The sequence below is a fragment of the Neolamprologus brichardi genome, chromosome 15 (genome assembly GCF_056152115.1).
Source record: "Neolamprologus brichardi isolate AB-2024 chromosome 15, ASM5615211v1, whole genome shotgun sequence".
Classification (NCBI taxonomy): Eukaryota; Metazoa; Chordata; class Actinopteri; order Cichliformes; family Cichlidae; genus Neolamprologus; species Neolamprologus brichardi.
In genome coordinates, this window is record NC_142118.1 from 34,437,384 (window position 1) to 34,454,631 (window position 17,248).

The window sequence follows — 17,248 nt, forward strand, 5'->3', positions numbered from 1 at the left end:
AGGTGACATGTTCCTAACAAAACAGGAAATAACACAGAATAAGAAAAAGAAAGAAATAAAAGAACTCGTTAACACAACAAACAGAATGCACTGGTGAGGTACTCTTGGAGCCCCCTGGTGGCCATACAACGCCTATTGCAGCTTTAAGTCTGTTACAGCTTTACTTACACTTTACATGAATGCAATTTGTGGGACAAGCAAACTTTGAATTTATTTCTGAAAATCCGTGTTACTCATTTAGATTCTCTTACAAACTGAGTGGGCAGAATGTATTTTTTTATTATTTATTTTTAACTTGTGTGTCCAGCCATGGACAAAAACGATGAGCCTCACAACGAAGGGGGGCTGGGAGAAAAGATACGAGTCTCTTCCCAAAAATAAAAGACAGAAAAGAGCGAGAGAAAAAAAACGAAGATATATGAAGTCTTCATGTCGATGAGCTATCATTCATTTTCACTTTGAAGTCCTGTGAACCGTAGTGAAGTGTGATTGCATGTGACAGTCGCCGAGTCTCCCGGTTTATCATGATGGATGCACCCTGCCACCGCGGTGGTGTTGTACCGCATGTGTATGCGCGTGCACAAACGCAGACAGGCGGATGAATACAGAAAGACACAGAAGTGGGATTATGTTGGGTAGGTGTACGCAGAAACAGAACTACATGCACTCACATGTAGATACACATTATTTTAGACCCTCTTTCTTATTGTCCATTTCTCTCTGTTTTTTATTTTTTATTTTTGGGGTGTTACTAACTCTTAGTGGTTTAATAATTAATTTATATGAGCTATTTATTTATGTATGTATTAATTTAGGCAAATAAATAAATAAAAAACACTATAAAACTAATATTTTGCATCCTAAAAAATGAAATTATTTCCACTTTTATCAGATGTGAGACAGATTGAGAGCAGATTGATGGAAATGCAGTAGGTATGTGAAGCTCCTGCTGCTTTGTAAGGACACTACATTATAAGTTAGATGTATTACTTTTATTTTATTGCTCTGTTTCTTTATTTACAAAACATGACAGTAAGTGTCTCGGGAATAGAAAACGACTTATTAGTTAAAAATAATTTATAGGTTTTTAGAGCACATTATTTTTTCATATGCTACTAATGTGTCTTTAGTCACTTACGTCCTTTACAAATACAAGGTCACAGATTCTGCATAATAATAGATAATAAAGCAAGCAAGGCACCAATCGGCAATTCACATGTCTAAACGAGGGAAAGAAGGTCCGTCTTTCTGTCTCGCTCTCTCTGATTTCTCTCGACAGACATCACTCACCTACACTTCTCAATCTTAACACGTGCCATTAACCTCGGCTGGGCTCACCTTAGTTGAGAAACAGCATAGCAAACGCATCCCATAATGGTACCCGGAGCAACGTTTTTCCTATTTTGCACCCAAAAGCAACTTGTTCAGACTTTGCATATTGCATCCATTTGTCATTGTTAGTCAAGGGCACTGCAACACGGTCTTGTCAGTGGTGCAATTTGCACAAAGTGTTCTGCTCAAATGTTACTGTGCATGCGTAAGAGTTGTTTGTTCGCAGGTTCCAATGTACCTTTCAGGTGCTTTAAAACTGTTTTCATGCCCGCGAATGTATGCATATGAATAAGTCGAACGCGCACCGGCACAAGAACAATAGACCAAGGGCAAATGTGTCATAGTTCTCTAGGCAAAGTGTACACTCTTTATAGAAAAATAAATAATACAAACAAACAAACAAAAACATAATGGTGCGTATTTGGGCCCATTAGGGTTGGCACACTTTTTTTGGAAAAATGGTAAGTTGAGGCTCAGGTGGTGTTCAACGTCCAGACACTTGACTTTGATTCTGAGCTCGCTTGTACTTACATAAGAGTGCAATTACTGTTTGGAAGCCACTAAGAGTGCCTGTGCATGTGGTGGTATATTGGAAGTGTGTGTGTGTGTGTGTGTTATGCCTTTCCAGCTCCTCATTGCCACACGAAAATAAGTGGCTGGCAGTACATGATTATGTTGCAGCTGTCTGTTAATGTGAACTCCTTCTGACTTGAAAAATTAAAAAGACATCACATTAAAGACGTCACCTATTTGTCCTTCCCCCAAATATTCTACAATAAAACAGTGTATATCATAAATTATATAATTTATCTATGCTATGATTGCAAATCTCTGCAAAATATCTGGTACCTTCTATATTCTGAAGGCAGTTTAAATGGAAGAAGCTTACATGTAGTGATCCAACCACAGTTTGGTGGTAATTCTAATGGTATTTTAATACCAGGTGCAACATATTACTGTGTCTAATTCTGTATAAGTATACGGTTTAAGAGCATATACACTAATATGGTATTATGTCTGTTACTGCAACCGATTGTGCACATATGCGAGTGCATAAAATCAGATTTATATTTGCGAGTGGCCTTTTCTCTAAACTTACCCAGGATCCAGCTGCTGTTTTTAGGAGAACTTGTTCCCATCTGACCCCTCCCCCCCCCTTGTCAGCGGAAAACTGTGAAATTAAAAAAAAGATTGACAGCAGGCTCACATACTATTTGACAAGAGGGCGCCCCAAAAAGGCCTGTTGAATACCTAAGTATTTTTAATTAAACAGCTTTCTGCACCGGCGGCCAGCTTTCCCTCGGCAGTTCAAAGACTCCCGCTTTGACCCATGTGTTAAAAGTTTGTATCAGTTTTCCGTGGCTGTGTTTTTCTTGGCGCCCAAGACACGCAACTCGAAATTGTCTTGTTTAAAAGCTAGTTTGTTTACAGTTCACTCTCGTTCCCGTGCTCTCTGTACCGCTCCTCCATTACATTCCCACATGTGTTCCGTGTGATCAGGTTCGGGGTGTAGTTGCCAACTCCCGCTGATCTCGCGGCAGGCTTGGTTTCCGCAAATGCTTCGAAATTTGGTTTATATTAAAGAAAAATTGTCGGAAAAGCAAAAGGAGAGATCTGCCATGTGACAATTACTGTCTTAATTTGCTGTCATCCTGGTTTATTTAAACACTAAAAAAAACAACTCAAACGGGGCGGTCGTCTGTTTTTCTGGAACTTCATCAATAACGTTCGTCCATCTGATGTAAAATCAATATGACACACACTGACACAATGCCAGAGCAATGGCAAATGTGCCGTCATTTGTCATCGAGTGGTAATAAAGATATGTCACAATTGATTTTTGCCCATTTTCTCCCCCTTTCTCTTTATCTCTCGCTCTCCCCATCTCTTCCTTGCTCTTTTTCCCAGTAGCGGTGATGGAAAAAATAAATGACCGTTATTAGGATTAAGTGTGGTCAGACTTGCCAAACTCAATTAATACTTGAGCAAAGGCGCTGTAATAATATGAAGACCTGTGTTTTCACTAAGACGCCTTACCAGACGTTCTTAAAAGAAAAGACAAGGGATTCATAGATGGATGGATGGATTGTTGGGTGGGTCTCTTGTCTAGGAAGAAAGATTTTGTTTTGGCCTCTGCTCCATTTTTTCTTGATTTTTTCTCTTTAAATATATTTAAACTGTAGTTGCCAATCTGTAGAAAAGTGATGAAAGAAAAAAGAGAGTATAGAAACTAAAAATAAACGTACAAATCGCTCCTCGTTGCTGTGCTTGTAGACATCTGCTGCTGCCGATGTTTTCCTTTGTAAATTTTGTTCCTCCACAGTTTCATGTGGCTCTGCGGTGTAAGCGTGTGCGCTCCACTCTGTGTCCGTTGTGTGTATGTTTGTGTGTCAGTTTTGCCATCGTGGTTTGTTGCCGCTGGGTTGTGTGTACCCAAGTTGCACTGGTGGTAGCGAGCAACATCTGTTTCGGGCTTGTTGTTCCTCTTGGCTGCTTTTCAATTGGATTTCCTCAAGCAGGGCCAAAAGCTGTCACCTCTGCCAGGCTCTGTTAGCGATCACCGCCGGCCCCTATATTAAGTAGGTGGTTCAGGGCTAAGCTAATAACTCTCCCTCCTCTCCTGAGCCATCGCACACCAGCACTGGTGTTGCTGCTGGCTTCAGTGTGTGCCTGTTTGTGTGCGAACACTGACAGTTTTCCTCTGCAGCTACACACCCCGTGGAGGCAGGCTGGCTTGGGGGGTCCCCTCCTCAACGTGACAGCCCGACTGACTGGATGTGTGTATGGGGAAAGAAACAGGGAGTCCTAAGGGCTCTTTTTTAATAGAATAACTTATCCACTTTCTCTAATAATGTGCAGTGAGAAAGAAACAGGAAGAAAACTTTGGCACATAGCCAAATCAAAATTAAGTTATTCCAGTTGTCAGGACTGGATGAATTCTGTAACAATCTTTTTCAATTGTACAAATTCTCTATAAATGGTTGATGTCATGCTTTTGTGCACAACAGAGGCCAACTTTAAGATGATTGAGAGTGTGATGATTTATTTTCACAGCCATCTTTACAGTAGGGTGGACTGAGTTTGCACCATAATGAATACAGTGCTCATTTGCTGCAAACGTGAGCAATTTCAGCTTGAAAGATGTGACGCCACCCAAATCTTAAAAACCTGTTTGGTTTGACTTTTATTTTTCCACTGCAAGCATCTTCTCTCATTCACATCTTGAGCAGTTCTGGGTGCTACAAAGCATTTATTGGGCAGAGTGGCAGGCTGCCCGTCTACCTGCCCTGTCTGCCTGCCTTCACTTCTTCTTGCCAGCATCTCTTTCCAGCTGGAGCAGTTGCGTGGAGCTGGATTCAAACCGAGGGCCTGCAAAGTATCAACTCCCTGTTTCACAGCTTTGACAGACACTTTGATTTGACATGCCACGAACAGTTAAAGTGAAAGTTATGTATACATGTTAATTAAACTGTTTATGTGTGGAGGGGTCAGAGACATTAGCAAGTCCCAGCGCAGAAGTGTGAATTTCTTTTCATTTTCCCCCCATCACGGTGTTTTAACCTCTTCTGTCTCTCATTTCCTTAATGATTACCAGGTGTGAGGGCAGAATTTTTCCTCCCCTTTTTTTGCCAAGTGGAGATGCGGATAGCTCTATTTGTGAAAAGTGTCTCTGTGTGTTTGAATTTAGGCGAGGATATTTGACGTCGGGCCCAGCTTGTTCAAAAGGCTCTCGTTTCTGGCAGAGAGTGACTCTGGAATTCACTGAGGGGATGTGGAGGTGGTGGTCTTCAGTTGCTTAAGAACAGGCTGTTGGTCTGTTTGAAATATGTAATTTGTGAAAACTGTATCTATTTTGATTTGTGATTTTCAGTTAGACAGCATAGACAGAGTTAGTATAAATCACCTCTGACATTAAGCAATTTCAGGGCCTAAAGCTCTCCTTTAAACTGTGTGGAGCATGTGCTTCTCGATTTTTCTAAAGCAAGAAACAAAGTGCGGGTAGTTCATGGACTAATTCTACATGTTTGTTTCTAATACTGGGATCGAAACTGGGATACTGGGATCGAAACTTTGAACTAGAAGTTTTTTTTCTTTATGCATCTCTATTGCACAAATAGAGATACAGAAATATTCACAAAGGAGAATCAAATGCTTAAAGTAAAAAAACCCCTGTTACTTGTCTTATAAATTGACATATTAAATTTTGTATACAGTAGTGTGCATAAGACTAAGCTTCTCATTTTTTATAATTTGCTAGGAAAATGGGAAATACTGTACAGTTTGCAAGGCAGATACTACAATTGTAACAAGCACAGCCTGAATTCCTGTCAAAATGTCAGATTTGGCATTTTCTATAGATGCGACACAAGAAATGGGAGCAAATGTGTTTTTGTGACATGTTGAGAGTAGCAAAATCCCTAAAGATACAATTTTAAATTGGTTCTTTCCTAAATTGTCTTTATGTCTAGACAGAACATTGGTTCATCCTTTGAGTTAGGTGCCCTTTTTATGCTTTATTGATTCATAGGTCAGTGTTAAGTGGCTTAACTAAAAAGAAAAACTACAGCTGGAAGTTATCAGGTACAATGACTGGATTGAAAATAAATGAAAAAGCAGCCAATGTCCAAAGAAAAACTGCTATAGAAATCATAGAAACTATTGCTCAAGACCACGGTTATAAAAATATTTTTAAAAAGGGGTTGGCTGAAAATGTACACATCTATTGTATATAGATCTGTTTTACTGCAAGTCATTTGTACCACTAAGTAAAAATAATAATGAGGATGACAAAATTGCAGCCATACTGGTTCTTTTTTCAATCTAACAAGCAGACAGAACAGCAGACTTCCCTGTCATTATATCTCATGTTAACGTTTAAGCTCCTTCTCATACTACAGGGAGCGTTGGGCTGACTGAGACAATACATTCCAGCGAGAAAGAAAAAGCTGCCCTGCCACTCCCTCTCCCCTTGCCAAGACACTGCCCTTCCACCTTAATCATAGTTTTCATATCTGTACATTGAAAATTTGTTTCCCAAGGACGGTGCCATAAAACTACTGCTTTTTGAGATTTTTACCTGCCAGCTCTCTGCTTCCTTTCTCTACACAAGTGGGGAGGTTGATGGAAGTGGGAAATAGGGGCGCTGATAGTAAGTGAGGGGAGAAATGTAGAGGGATTATTCTCTGGGAATTCTTTGAGGGGTTGAAGGGTTCAACATTGCATATGCCATAAACAAATAGTATAATATATATATATATTTTTTTTATAAGAGAAAGTGGCTTTTTTGTGTCACTGCTGAACATATGCAGGTGTTTAATTGATCATGTTGATCAATTAAACACAATCAAGTTAAAACAATAGGAGAAGTTGTGTGCACAAATTGTAGCAGCCTTTAGTGGTGAGCCAGTGTGTAAGTTATGTTTTAAATAATTGTCTTGTGTCATCTTGCTGAACTATTGTCGTACCGCGCTGTACACTGTCCATCAGCAACCTTGTATTCTGTAGAAAATATTATTGAGCTAAACAATCAGTTGCTACCAGCTCATTCATTTTGTCTTGTCATAAAATCAAATGACTGTGAAACGTGAAAAAACCTAGAGTCAGATCTGTTCTCTGGCACCTGAATCTGTTATCTGAAAGTCAAACTGCTTTATTATCTAATAACGCAGGAGTTGCCCGTCTTAATTCATGCAGATAGGCAAAAACGACGTCTGTATTTGCCAAAGATCTGTAGTTTTTTTTTGACATTTGAGGGAGTTAAGCTCCATTTAATATATTCTCTTACAAAGCAGACACTTAAACACAGGAATAAAGCTTTTATTACAAGTATAACCAGCGGTTAATGGCTCACCTTAAATATTTAATGCACTCAGCTGATGCTTTTACGAAGAGTGAGTTGCAAGGACAACAGAGGTAAATTTCCAAAGGAGGTTGTCGACATCACAAACAGCCAGTAGTAAACAATATCAGGGCTAGCCGCTTTAAATGGCTTGACTCAGAGTTCTTGAAAGTAAATCGATGTCTGACTTTCATTTGTTCTTTCTGTTTCCCAGACAAAACTCTCAGTATCTCTGATAAGTAGGATCGCGCGTGCACGTTTAAACAAACGCACTTTCCTGCCCGGCACTGCGGCAGAGCAGTGGTGTTTTTGGTCAAACACAGTAACTTTTTAAACATACAATTGTTCCGTAATTAGTGAGATGCTAATTAATTTATGCTCCCCTGTTTGATGTACAGTATGGCAATACTTTGAAAGCAACTGTGTTCGTTCTTTGCATAAATTTGTAGCGTTTTCTGCAGAGTTCAAAAGAAACGCGGCAGAGTTTAGAAAGGCACGCTTGCATTTAAATAATGCGCCCCATTTTCCCGTCTGTTTGTTTTTAGGGATAATATTAATGAATTAACATTTTAAACAATCCGTCATTATTGTTGCGCTACCACTTATTTTTAACTCAATTAGATTTTAATAGATCATTTTTTCCTAATGTGCACACTATGTTCTCCCCACTTTGTTCACTGCACAACAAAAGATTAATTACAAATAAGAGGAATGATCAAAAACATGATAATCAAATTGCAACAATAAGTTGGGAATTGCAATTCTAATGCAATACAATAGAGTATGTGTTGCAAATTAACCACCCACTGTCTGTTAGTGTGTGTGTGTGCTTGCTAACATGTGTGCATGTGTCTGTGTGTGCAAACAGTATGGAGCCACGCTGGGTTTACATACATGATAAACACTTTGCTTGTGCTTTTAAATAATTCTCAATGGACATCACAGGTTGAGATTTTAACGTTTTACCTTATAGAGGTCTAATTATTATATATTTATCAGCAGAAGGACAGACACCCCAAATACAGCCCTATAGTAACAACCTATAGTACCACATCGCGAGTGATGTGCATTTAGAGTCAGTCCATATCATTTTTTAAAAATGACAAAAAAACATATCTCTTTACTTTTCAAAAGCCTTTTACTAGCCGACATTAAATAATATACCCTCACCGTCCACTTCATTACGCACATCTAAGGTTAAACTGCTTCTTACCACAAACTTTGTGCATTTAGGCATGCAGACATGCTCACGATGCCCTGCTGAAGTTCAAAATGAGCATTTTCCCCAAAGAACTATATCTTTGAGCTAATAGAAAGGAAACGATAACTATATATAAATAACCATTTATTACAACCAAGGTATGCAGAACAGCATCTCTGAACACCCCATCCCTGAAACAGAGGGGCTAAAGCAGCTTCCTCTCATGTCGGCCTGAAAACAGGAATTGATACAGTTCACACAGGCTAAACATTTGGCATATACAACGCTGAAAGTGTGGATCCATCCTGCCTCGTATCAACAGTTCACACCGGTGGTAGTGTCGAAATTAGGGCTGGGTATCGTCACTGATTTTTAGAATCGATTCGATTCCGATTCACAAGGTCCCGAATCGATTCAATCCACGATTCGATTCGATTCGATTTAAATCTGGGAAATTTTGCCTCTGACAGTCAGAAATATTATAATTCAGATCAGTACATTTACACATTTTTGTATCTATAAAAAGGAAGCTGACACTCGTAAGACTTTATCAAAGGTGTGTGCCGGTCAGAGCGGGCACGCTCTGTTTTGCGTAACTATTTTTAAATCCCTGTAGAACCGGAACCACGTAAGCTAGCGCAATAATTTTTTTTGCATATGAAACCGGAGGAGTTGTACTTACATCTTATGCCATCAGCTTGTCCTAGGTCACGGTTTCCTTCCACATAAAGCTTTGCAAAAATTGCATAAAAAGCGCTTGCAGGAACAAAAACATAATATTCCAGAAACGCGCTTTGCCGATCCGATCAGTTGTTTGTAACACTTCCCACATTGAAAAAGACGTCAACGCGAACAATTGCATGTCCGCCATTTCCTACCCGAAACCGGAAGTGACATCATTTTCGCAGAAAATGTAGTTTTTTACTTGTAGGCCTTAAAAGCCTATACTGGTGTTTTTATAAGTCATGTTTGACTTTTCTGAATAGTTTCTGGGATGCTTAGAACTCAAATTGCACTGCTGGAAATAGTTTATTTTGATGCACATGCTGTTTTCTTTGCAAATTTGTATCATAGGGTTGTTTTTTGTTTTTCCTGCAGTGTATAAAAATTGCTGTATCTCCAAAATAAAACTATGAAGACACTCAAAATAAATTTCCTGTTGTTGTAAACTATTTTTTGCAACTTTTTTGTATTTAAAGTTTTGAGGGATAAGCCTCTTAAATTTCTCCAAGTAGAAATATATGTAAAAACAAAAAATAATTTTAAATTTTTTTGTAGTTTATTGCACTTTTTTGCAATTAATGTAGTTACTATGGACTTAATGCATACATATTATTAAGATATGGGCTATAACAGTTGTATTGATGTATAGCAACTTGAAATGCTCCCAAAAATGGCACTACAACATGTAAAAAAATAATATAAGCTCTGGCGGACTTGGTTCTATGGTAGGTCTTAAAGGGTTAAAAAAATCGATTCAGGATTTTAATGAATCGATATCACGTTATCCAAGCCAGAATCGATTTTAATCGATAAATCGATTATCAAAACCCACCCCTAGTCGAAATGGTGTGTGGGATATTTTCTTGGCACACTTTTGGGTCCCTTTAGTACCTAACAATGTGACCAGTAAGTCTATAGATTCAATTGACTGCTAAAAAAAACCTGCTGAAAAACGTCCAGGCTCGGCATTTATCTAGAGTAGCCTTTCACCTTTGCAGTCCACAGTCTCTTTGAGCTCGAGTGTCATCTAATGCTCGTAAATTGGAGCAGAGATGATAACAGATGAAAAGATGATCTTGCCGTCACACTTGGAAAACAACACAGTCTCATCCTTCATTCGTTGATTCATTTATTTATTTAACGTGAAGACAAGGTTTTGTGGTCGCTGCTCTTTTTGTAACATTCTTTCATTGAACATTTGAAACCGAATACTCCAATTACTCCTGTGTATCGGGTAGTTAACGTATAAGCTATGGGATGCACTTTGAAAACCAGAAACCTCAGCTCACCCACTGTTATTAGGTCACCAACCTCACCTATGCTCTCATGGTCACACTGTGCTATGGAAATATTTTTGTTTTTATTTGTATCTATTTTTTGGCCACTTCACATGCGTATGTAGCAGACGGATCTCGGTGTGCGATTCCTTGTTGTGTCTTCAGAATGGCAGAGACAAGAGAAATTGTCAGTTGTACGCAAGGTGCCACCAGCCTGTGCGACAGACGGGGCAATTCAGTCCCCGGAGGACAATGCGGCCAGGTGAATTTGTAGTAGCTTGGCCTAGAGGTCATCATCGTCAGCCACTGTCGCCCTGTCACTCCGAATGGGCCCCCAAATCATGTTGTCAATGGTGATGCATCGAGATCTTCCTCGGGCAAAAATTGGATGCTCCAAACTCAGCTTGATTGATGCATTGGGCAGGTTGTGCCTGCCTGTCTTCGGGATGTGTCCTTACCCTGGTTTAAAGATGAAGCAACAGAGACGTACTTGGCTGCGGTGAAAGCGGAGAGATGTACTTTTAAAAGTTTTTTTTTTTTTTTTTTTGTGCTAGCGGTTTTCTTATCAAAGAATCTACCATATCTATCAGCCTTGAAATTTATAGGATTTTAACTGCCTTTTCATTTTTCTCGGTACATCTTTTGTGGCACGGTTCAATCAGTGTTCTGAGAATGTTGTTCTCACTGTTTTCATTGAGGCATCAGGATTACATTATGGCTCGAAGGCGAATGCACAGCTTGTACATTCAGTGGATGCCACAATGAAACGGAATGAAAAATAGCTGTTTTTCTGTGACCAAAAGTGCAGCCTTTATGCATCCAAGGGCATGGCATTCTTGGGCCCTGGGTACTAGCCGTGGAGTGTTGTGAACATGAAATATCTTCTTTTATGTGCCATTTTTTTCATTATGCTCCCTCTGTCTCTTTCTTTCTCCGCTTTCCTCCAATGGTTTTTCCTTGATGGTCTCGTCTGGCCCGGGTTGCTCTCTTTCTGTGTGTGAGTGTGGGGCTGTGTACACGTGAGTGTGTTTTAATAGACGCCACTGTTAATGCTGTCTTTATCGCCTCGTTTCTTGCTATTTGCGTAGATTCATGAGCACCGATTTTCTGTTTCTTTACATAATGCGTGTGCTCTGTGTGTATTTGTTAGTACTCAATCATATAATTGTGTTTTTTTTTTATGTCAGAGAACACAGTATGAATATAGGCACTTGAGATTTTCTATTTCAATAAAACTGTGTGGAACCTTGGGTTGAAGCCTTTGATGGCTTAGCGCAGCCTGCAACGAGGAAGGAGTCTTGCAGACGAAACAAATGCAAGCCGAGCTTTATACAGAGGTGGCCCACTTTGGAGAAGTTGTCCTACTTCTTTCCTCATTACTTCCGACTAAAGTCTAATTCGGCTCTGTGCGACTAGAATAGACTTCAAATCAACCTTACCTGCATGTGTCGCTCCGCTCATTAGTTTTGATCTTTTTTCTTCTTCTTCTTCTTTTATTTTTATTAGAAATATAAGAGAGAAAACAGGTGTAACAACTTTGTCCTCCTCTTCTTTCTTTCTCCCTTTCTCTCTTTCTTTGTCTGTGTTTACAGGGCCTGTTCATCTTTCTGATATATGGGGTGTACAACACAGAGGTAAGTCTGCATTGTGTCTCAAGGCTGTTGGAGTGAATGAGAGAAATGACAAGTTTCTGATGGGCTCCTTGCTTAAAATCAGCGTGGGTGGGGTGCGCCAGAGTGTGTGTGTGTGTGTGTGTGGATGGGTAGAGGGATGAGAAGGAGGGGAGGGGACATCGTTTCCATGCGAGCGTCCCACTGCCCTTCATGCTTGGACTAACTTATATGCATCTGAGTCCAACCATTTAACACTGACACGCTGCAGTTCTCAGCCACTCATTCCTCACCCACATTGGCTAATATTTCACTGCCTCTTTAAGTTTTTAAACTCACAGCCCTCCATTTAGCATCCTGACAAAGCTGCTGGCCAGGGCTTTGCAGGGCTCCAAGCAGCACCCGTAATTGAACCGAAAAAAAAAAAAAAAAAAAGGTAGTGGTGGTGGTGGGGGGGACAATATGCAACAAACAATATAGAATGAAGGGTGATAAAATGCAATCTTACTGCCTTATTACCATTTACCAAACCATAGCTGTGCGGGGGTGGAGAATGGTTGAGCGTCTAGACGGAGAGTTGTGATTTAATGGATGAGTCGCATGTGACAAAAATCACTCTTGGTCAACTGTGGCTCTTTGTAAAGTCTGCATAGGTGATGCTGCGTTTAAACTTAGGCCCACCTTCCAAAGTTGCATGTGAAAATTTAAAATTCAAAAGTCTGAAAAATGTGCAAAAATAAAGAAAGCAACAAGCAAATAGAAAAGACTGAATGTAAATGCAGCATACGAAGCAAAATCTAAGACTCCGTTTCTGCGGCTTGCTATTCATTTATGGTGAATACACATATACGCTGTCTTTTTGTTAGGCTTTTCTTTGACTGAATACACAAGGTCATTGGTCATTAGTCCATCCTCCTCCACTGCTCTTTTCTGTTTCTCTTTCTTCAGTCTAATTTATTTCAGCTTTCTGTCATTATCACCTGGCTGCTGACCATCAAAGAAAACATCTCGAGTTTTCTGTCCTTTTCCATTTTGTTTTCTCCCTCCATTCTTCTCGAGAGCGTCGAGAGCAGCGTCCCTGAGTCATAGGCAACGTACTGACAATGCAGAGCCAGGGAGGGATGACCTTTCGCGCTGTAAAATACATCAATATAGCATTCTTGCTTAAGTGGCTTTTCAGTGCTCGGGAATTTGTTTTCCTACACTCACGTTGTCCTTGACCCTGAGGTCCTCGTGGTTTGTGAGCAGCTCCTCTTCAGGTTTGATTTTCAAGAGGACCTCACTGTTGTGGTAAAATTTGGGGGAAACAAAACAAAACAGAAAAGCGAGTAATTATTTCATCTGCTCCCACTGACCCCGCCATCACCTCTCGAAGAGTAGGGAGCTTTTCTTTTGTTTCTACTTTTTCCTCCAGATTGTGACACTTGGCAACGTTGGCTTTCGGTTTCAGCCTTCGTGACCCCTTAAAAGAAAATATTTGCTTGGTAAAAATTTTATTATTTTATTTATTTTTTTGTAAGGATCCTGTGGGCAGGATATACGGTATCCTGGCATTTTGATTCATTAAAAAGCTGTCTTGGAAGGAACTTTCAGCGACAGCTGGTATAGCACATGGCAGGTACACGAAACACACAGTGAGCACACTGTGTGTAAAAACTTTGCAAAGTTGCTGTTAGTTGTTAACATTTAAAACAGATGAGTCTAACCGCCTCTGTGTCAGGAGATTTCGCTTTGATATTCTTAAGGTGGTGAATTAACTAGTGCCTGAAAGTCAGGGCATGCTCCATTTATGAAGCTGGTTTCTAGGCTGAATAATTACAATTGTGTATGGTATGGAAGAGAGACTACATCTGCTGCTATTACCCTCAAAATGTATCGTTTTAATTGCTAATTACCTGACAGTAGCTTTCCATTATTCATTGCAATTAGCTTTTCCTTGGTGGTCACCTTGTAATCCCACGCTTTGATGACCTTTTATTTCCATCAGCTCCAAGGATGTCGGCAGGTGTTGTCGGGCAGACTGCTTTAATATGGTAATCGCTTAACATCCATTTACATGGGAAACCATGCTTTGCATCCTTTGCATCATTGCGAAACCTTGAGTGTGCGCAAACCCCTTAAACGCATAACGATCATCTAAAACAATGCCCTTCCCCTCATTGTCAAATGATTAATTAAGTTGTGTCATGTAATTGCCTCAGCTCACTGGCTGCTTTTGAGATCAGTGAAACCCTCGCGTCTCATTTCCCCCATTAAAATAATGTTAAGATAGTGTCTGTCCAACATCTGCACTGTGTTGACGACCTCCTTAGTATCTTGTCAGAAATAATAGAAGGGTTTTCGAAACGCAATGCTGGCGTTGTTGATTTTGCCTTGTCACGAGGCTTAGGCTCTCTTCATTATGTCGCCCTTCAGCAGTGGTACGTATGCAAAACATCTTCTGCATACACATGCTGTCTCTGAGACCGTGTGTATGCGTTCACTGTGGTGTCATAATTTATAACACGGCGTGACTTAATGAAGCCATAAGCCATAATGCATATTCACTAACGTTGTGGGCCGGGCTGGGACGGGCTGTAGTGATAAGTGCCCAGCCGATACAAATTTACAGTTAGCGCTGACAGAGGGCACAAACACAAGAGCGCGCACGCATACGCAAACATCCACACGCTCACTCTCACAAGTACCAGAGGATTTTGAAGAAGATAGGAATAACTGAGCTACCAGCAATTTTTTAACCTATTTTTATTTACTTATTTATTAGTATTTTGTTAGTAAACAGTTAAAGAAATTTTAATAACAAAATAATAACAGCGCTAGGGTGGGGGAAAAAATCGATACTGTGTAGTATCGTGATATTTTGTTGGCTAATAATGTATCGATACAGGGACAGCAGAAATCGATATTTTGTTACAAAAAAAGTTTTTGTGCTCTGACTTCAGAGCATGTTGATCCTTTTTCTGAGCAAGAATCCTGACATTCCTTCACTGTCCAAATGTGTTTAACTTGTTTTTTGGCAGCAATAAACATGACAGTTTACTTATTTTAATTTAAGACATGTTTTATTTTAAGTTTAAAACTTTTTTATTTAATGTAAAATTATATTTTGTTTTAATTTACTTTCAAATTCTTCAGTTGCTGAATGGGCTGCATAGTTTTCATAAACTGCATAGTTCAGAATAGCTATAAGATGGTTGCATTCAGTTAAGTTGGACTAGACTGTAATACAAACCGTTCAGTTTGTCAACAATAAAACTGACTGAAAAGAGAGACTGAGTGTGAGACTTTGATATTAGATAAAATGAATATTGATAAAGTTTACCTTTATGTACAGAATCTGAATATCGCAAAATATTTTTAAAAATTGCAATAATATCGTATCGTGCGTTAAGTATTGTGATAATATTGTATCGTGGGATGTATGGTGATTCCCACCTCTAAACAGCGCCCCAATAGAAATTAAAGAATAAAGTTGGTTTAATAAAGTATAGGAATAGAAAAAATGTAAGTATTAATTTTTGTATCCTGTAATATTTATTTCACTGTACTGAGAAATTAGCAAAATGTAATTGAAGCAAAGCAGTTCTAGTACTATATATATATATATATATATATATATATATATATATATATATATCAACTTCTGTCTGGTATTTTATGTGTTAAATGAAGGTGTGCAGTACACTGTTTCATCTGAGTGTAAAAATGTAATCTGTTCTGCTAGGGCAGTCCCTTCTCCTCCAATAGCTCCCATTTGTTGGTCCCGGCGCTCTGTGTTGACAGATGATAGCTTGAAGTCGTCTCCTTAGTTTGCCAGCTCTATGTGTCACTTTCAAGTCCCATTAGCCGCTGGGACATGCTGGAGCACCCTCTCGCACACACATACACTATCCCAACCACTGCGTGTCAGTGTCTGCAAACTAACCCTCAAAATATGTTCCTTCCATTCCACATTTTATTCTCTCTTCTCCATTTTTACACTTTGCATACTCGCAGGTGTTTGCTGTGGAAGATATTTTGTCTTAATTCAGCGCGCGCTGCAGTTATCTCTTTTGCTCCCATTCTCTGTGTCTTTCTTTCAGGTTCGAAGCACGGTCAACAGGATCAAGGAGAGGAGAAAAGCGCTTAATTTTTCAGTATGTAATCTTCCATTTTCCTGTGAACAAGTGTGTGTGCACGTCTTTATTCTGTTGTGTGTGTGTGTGTGTGATAAACACTGGTGTGACAGACTCAATTTTCCTTACAGCGTTCGCTTCTCATGAAAAAAAGAAAGAAAAAAAATTCCTACTACAGCAATGCCACAAAGAGTCTCTACATCGGCTCACTAGTCGACAGTCCGTGTTAGATGCCCTTATACATCAAACATACACCCATAATAACCCCCCCTTCCCTGCCCTCCTCACTCTCCCCATTGCAGCACCTTCATCGTAGCAATGTCAAGCTCCACGGTGGGTTACAAGTTTCTAATCCAGGACAAGCCGTCCCCTGACATTAAAGTGTCAGGCCAGTATTTATACCTTGGTGGACGCCGTTTGGCTGAAATTGTGGGATGCTGCACGTGTGTCTCTGGTGTGTGTGTGTCTTGGGAGATTATAGCCTAACCAAAGGACATTAAAAGTAGTCCCAAGTCTGTAGCACACACAAACATGCACATGTCAGACACGCATACGATTGCAAACCTTAACGCCTTGACAAACTCTCATTAAACTTATCTCCAACCTCATCTTGCAATTGCATACACAGGTGCATGTGCATGAAAAGCCTCTGCTCCCATTGGAGCACACCACACCGCGCCTTCCTCTGCACTCTAACCCACATATGTGACCCACCTTATAATAAAAAAGGAATGCAATAAATAAGTTGGTTAATTAATGTTTTCTGCATGTCTCCCTGTATGCATGTCTATGCAATGGGGTTGTGTGTTTGGGGGGGTTGGGGGGGACTTGCCTCCTGGTGCAATCTGATATATTGGTTGCTCATGTTATCAGTGAGCCCCCCCCCCCATCTACCATCATTTTTACTGCTTCCTCTCCCTTCTGTGGCGGCAATTTTCCAATCCTGCTGGGTTCCGCTATCAGAATGCGTTTTTTAGCCATCACCGCTGCCTGACAGTTTTTAGCTAATGCTATCTTGTGCCATAAATCCTGCTTGAAATACTGTATCTACCTGTCCTTTGGTTAGATAGGAGACATTTGGCTCTAGATGACCGCACATGCCCCTATATATCCCCTTGTTGTAAAACATAGGATTGGGTATTGTGCCTTGC

The 17,248-nt window shown here is 39.9% G+C and overlaps 1 protein-coding gene across 1 annotated transcript in view; it reads left to right on the top strand.

Annotated features, from left to right (window-relative positions):
• The window catches only part of LOC102796164 (adhesion G protein-coupled receptor D2), an 89,266-nt gene that overhangs the window by 26,504 nt on the left and 45,514 nt on the right, over positions 1–17,248 (top strand). Inside the window, exons 20-21 of the mRNA XM_087852359.1 lie at positions 11,965–12,006; positions 16,065–16,118. Of these exons, the coding sequence (XP_087708485.1) occupies positions 11,965–12,006; positions 16,065–16,118 (96 nt within the window). The remainder of the gene's footprint in view (positions 1–11,964; positions 12,007–16,064; positions 16,119–17,248) is intronic.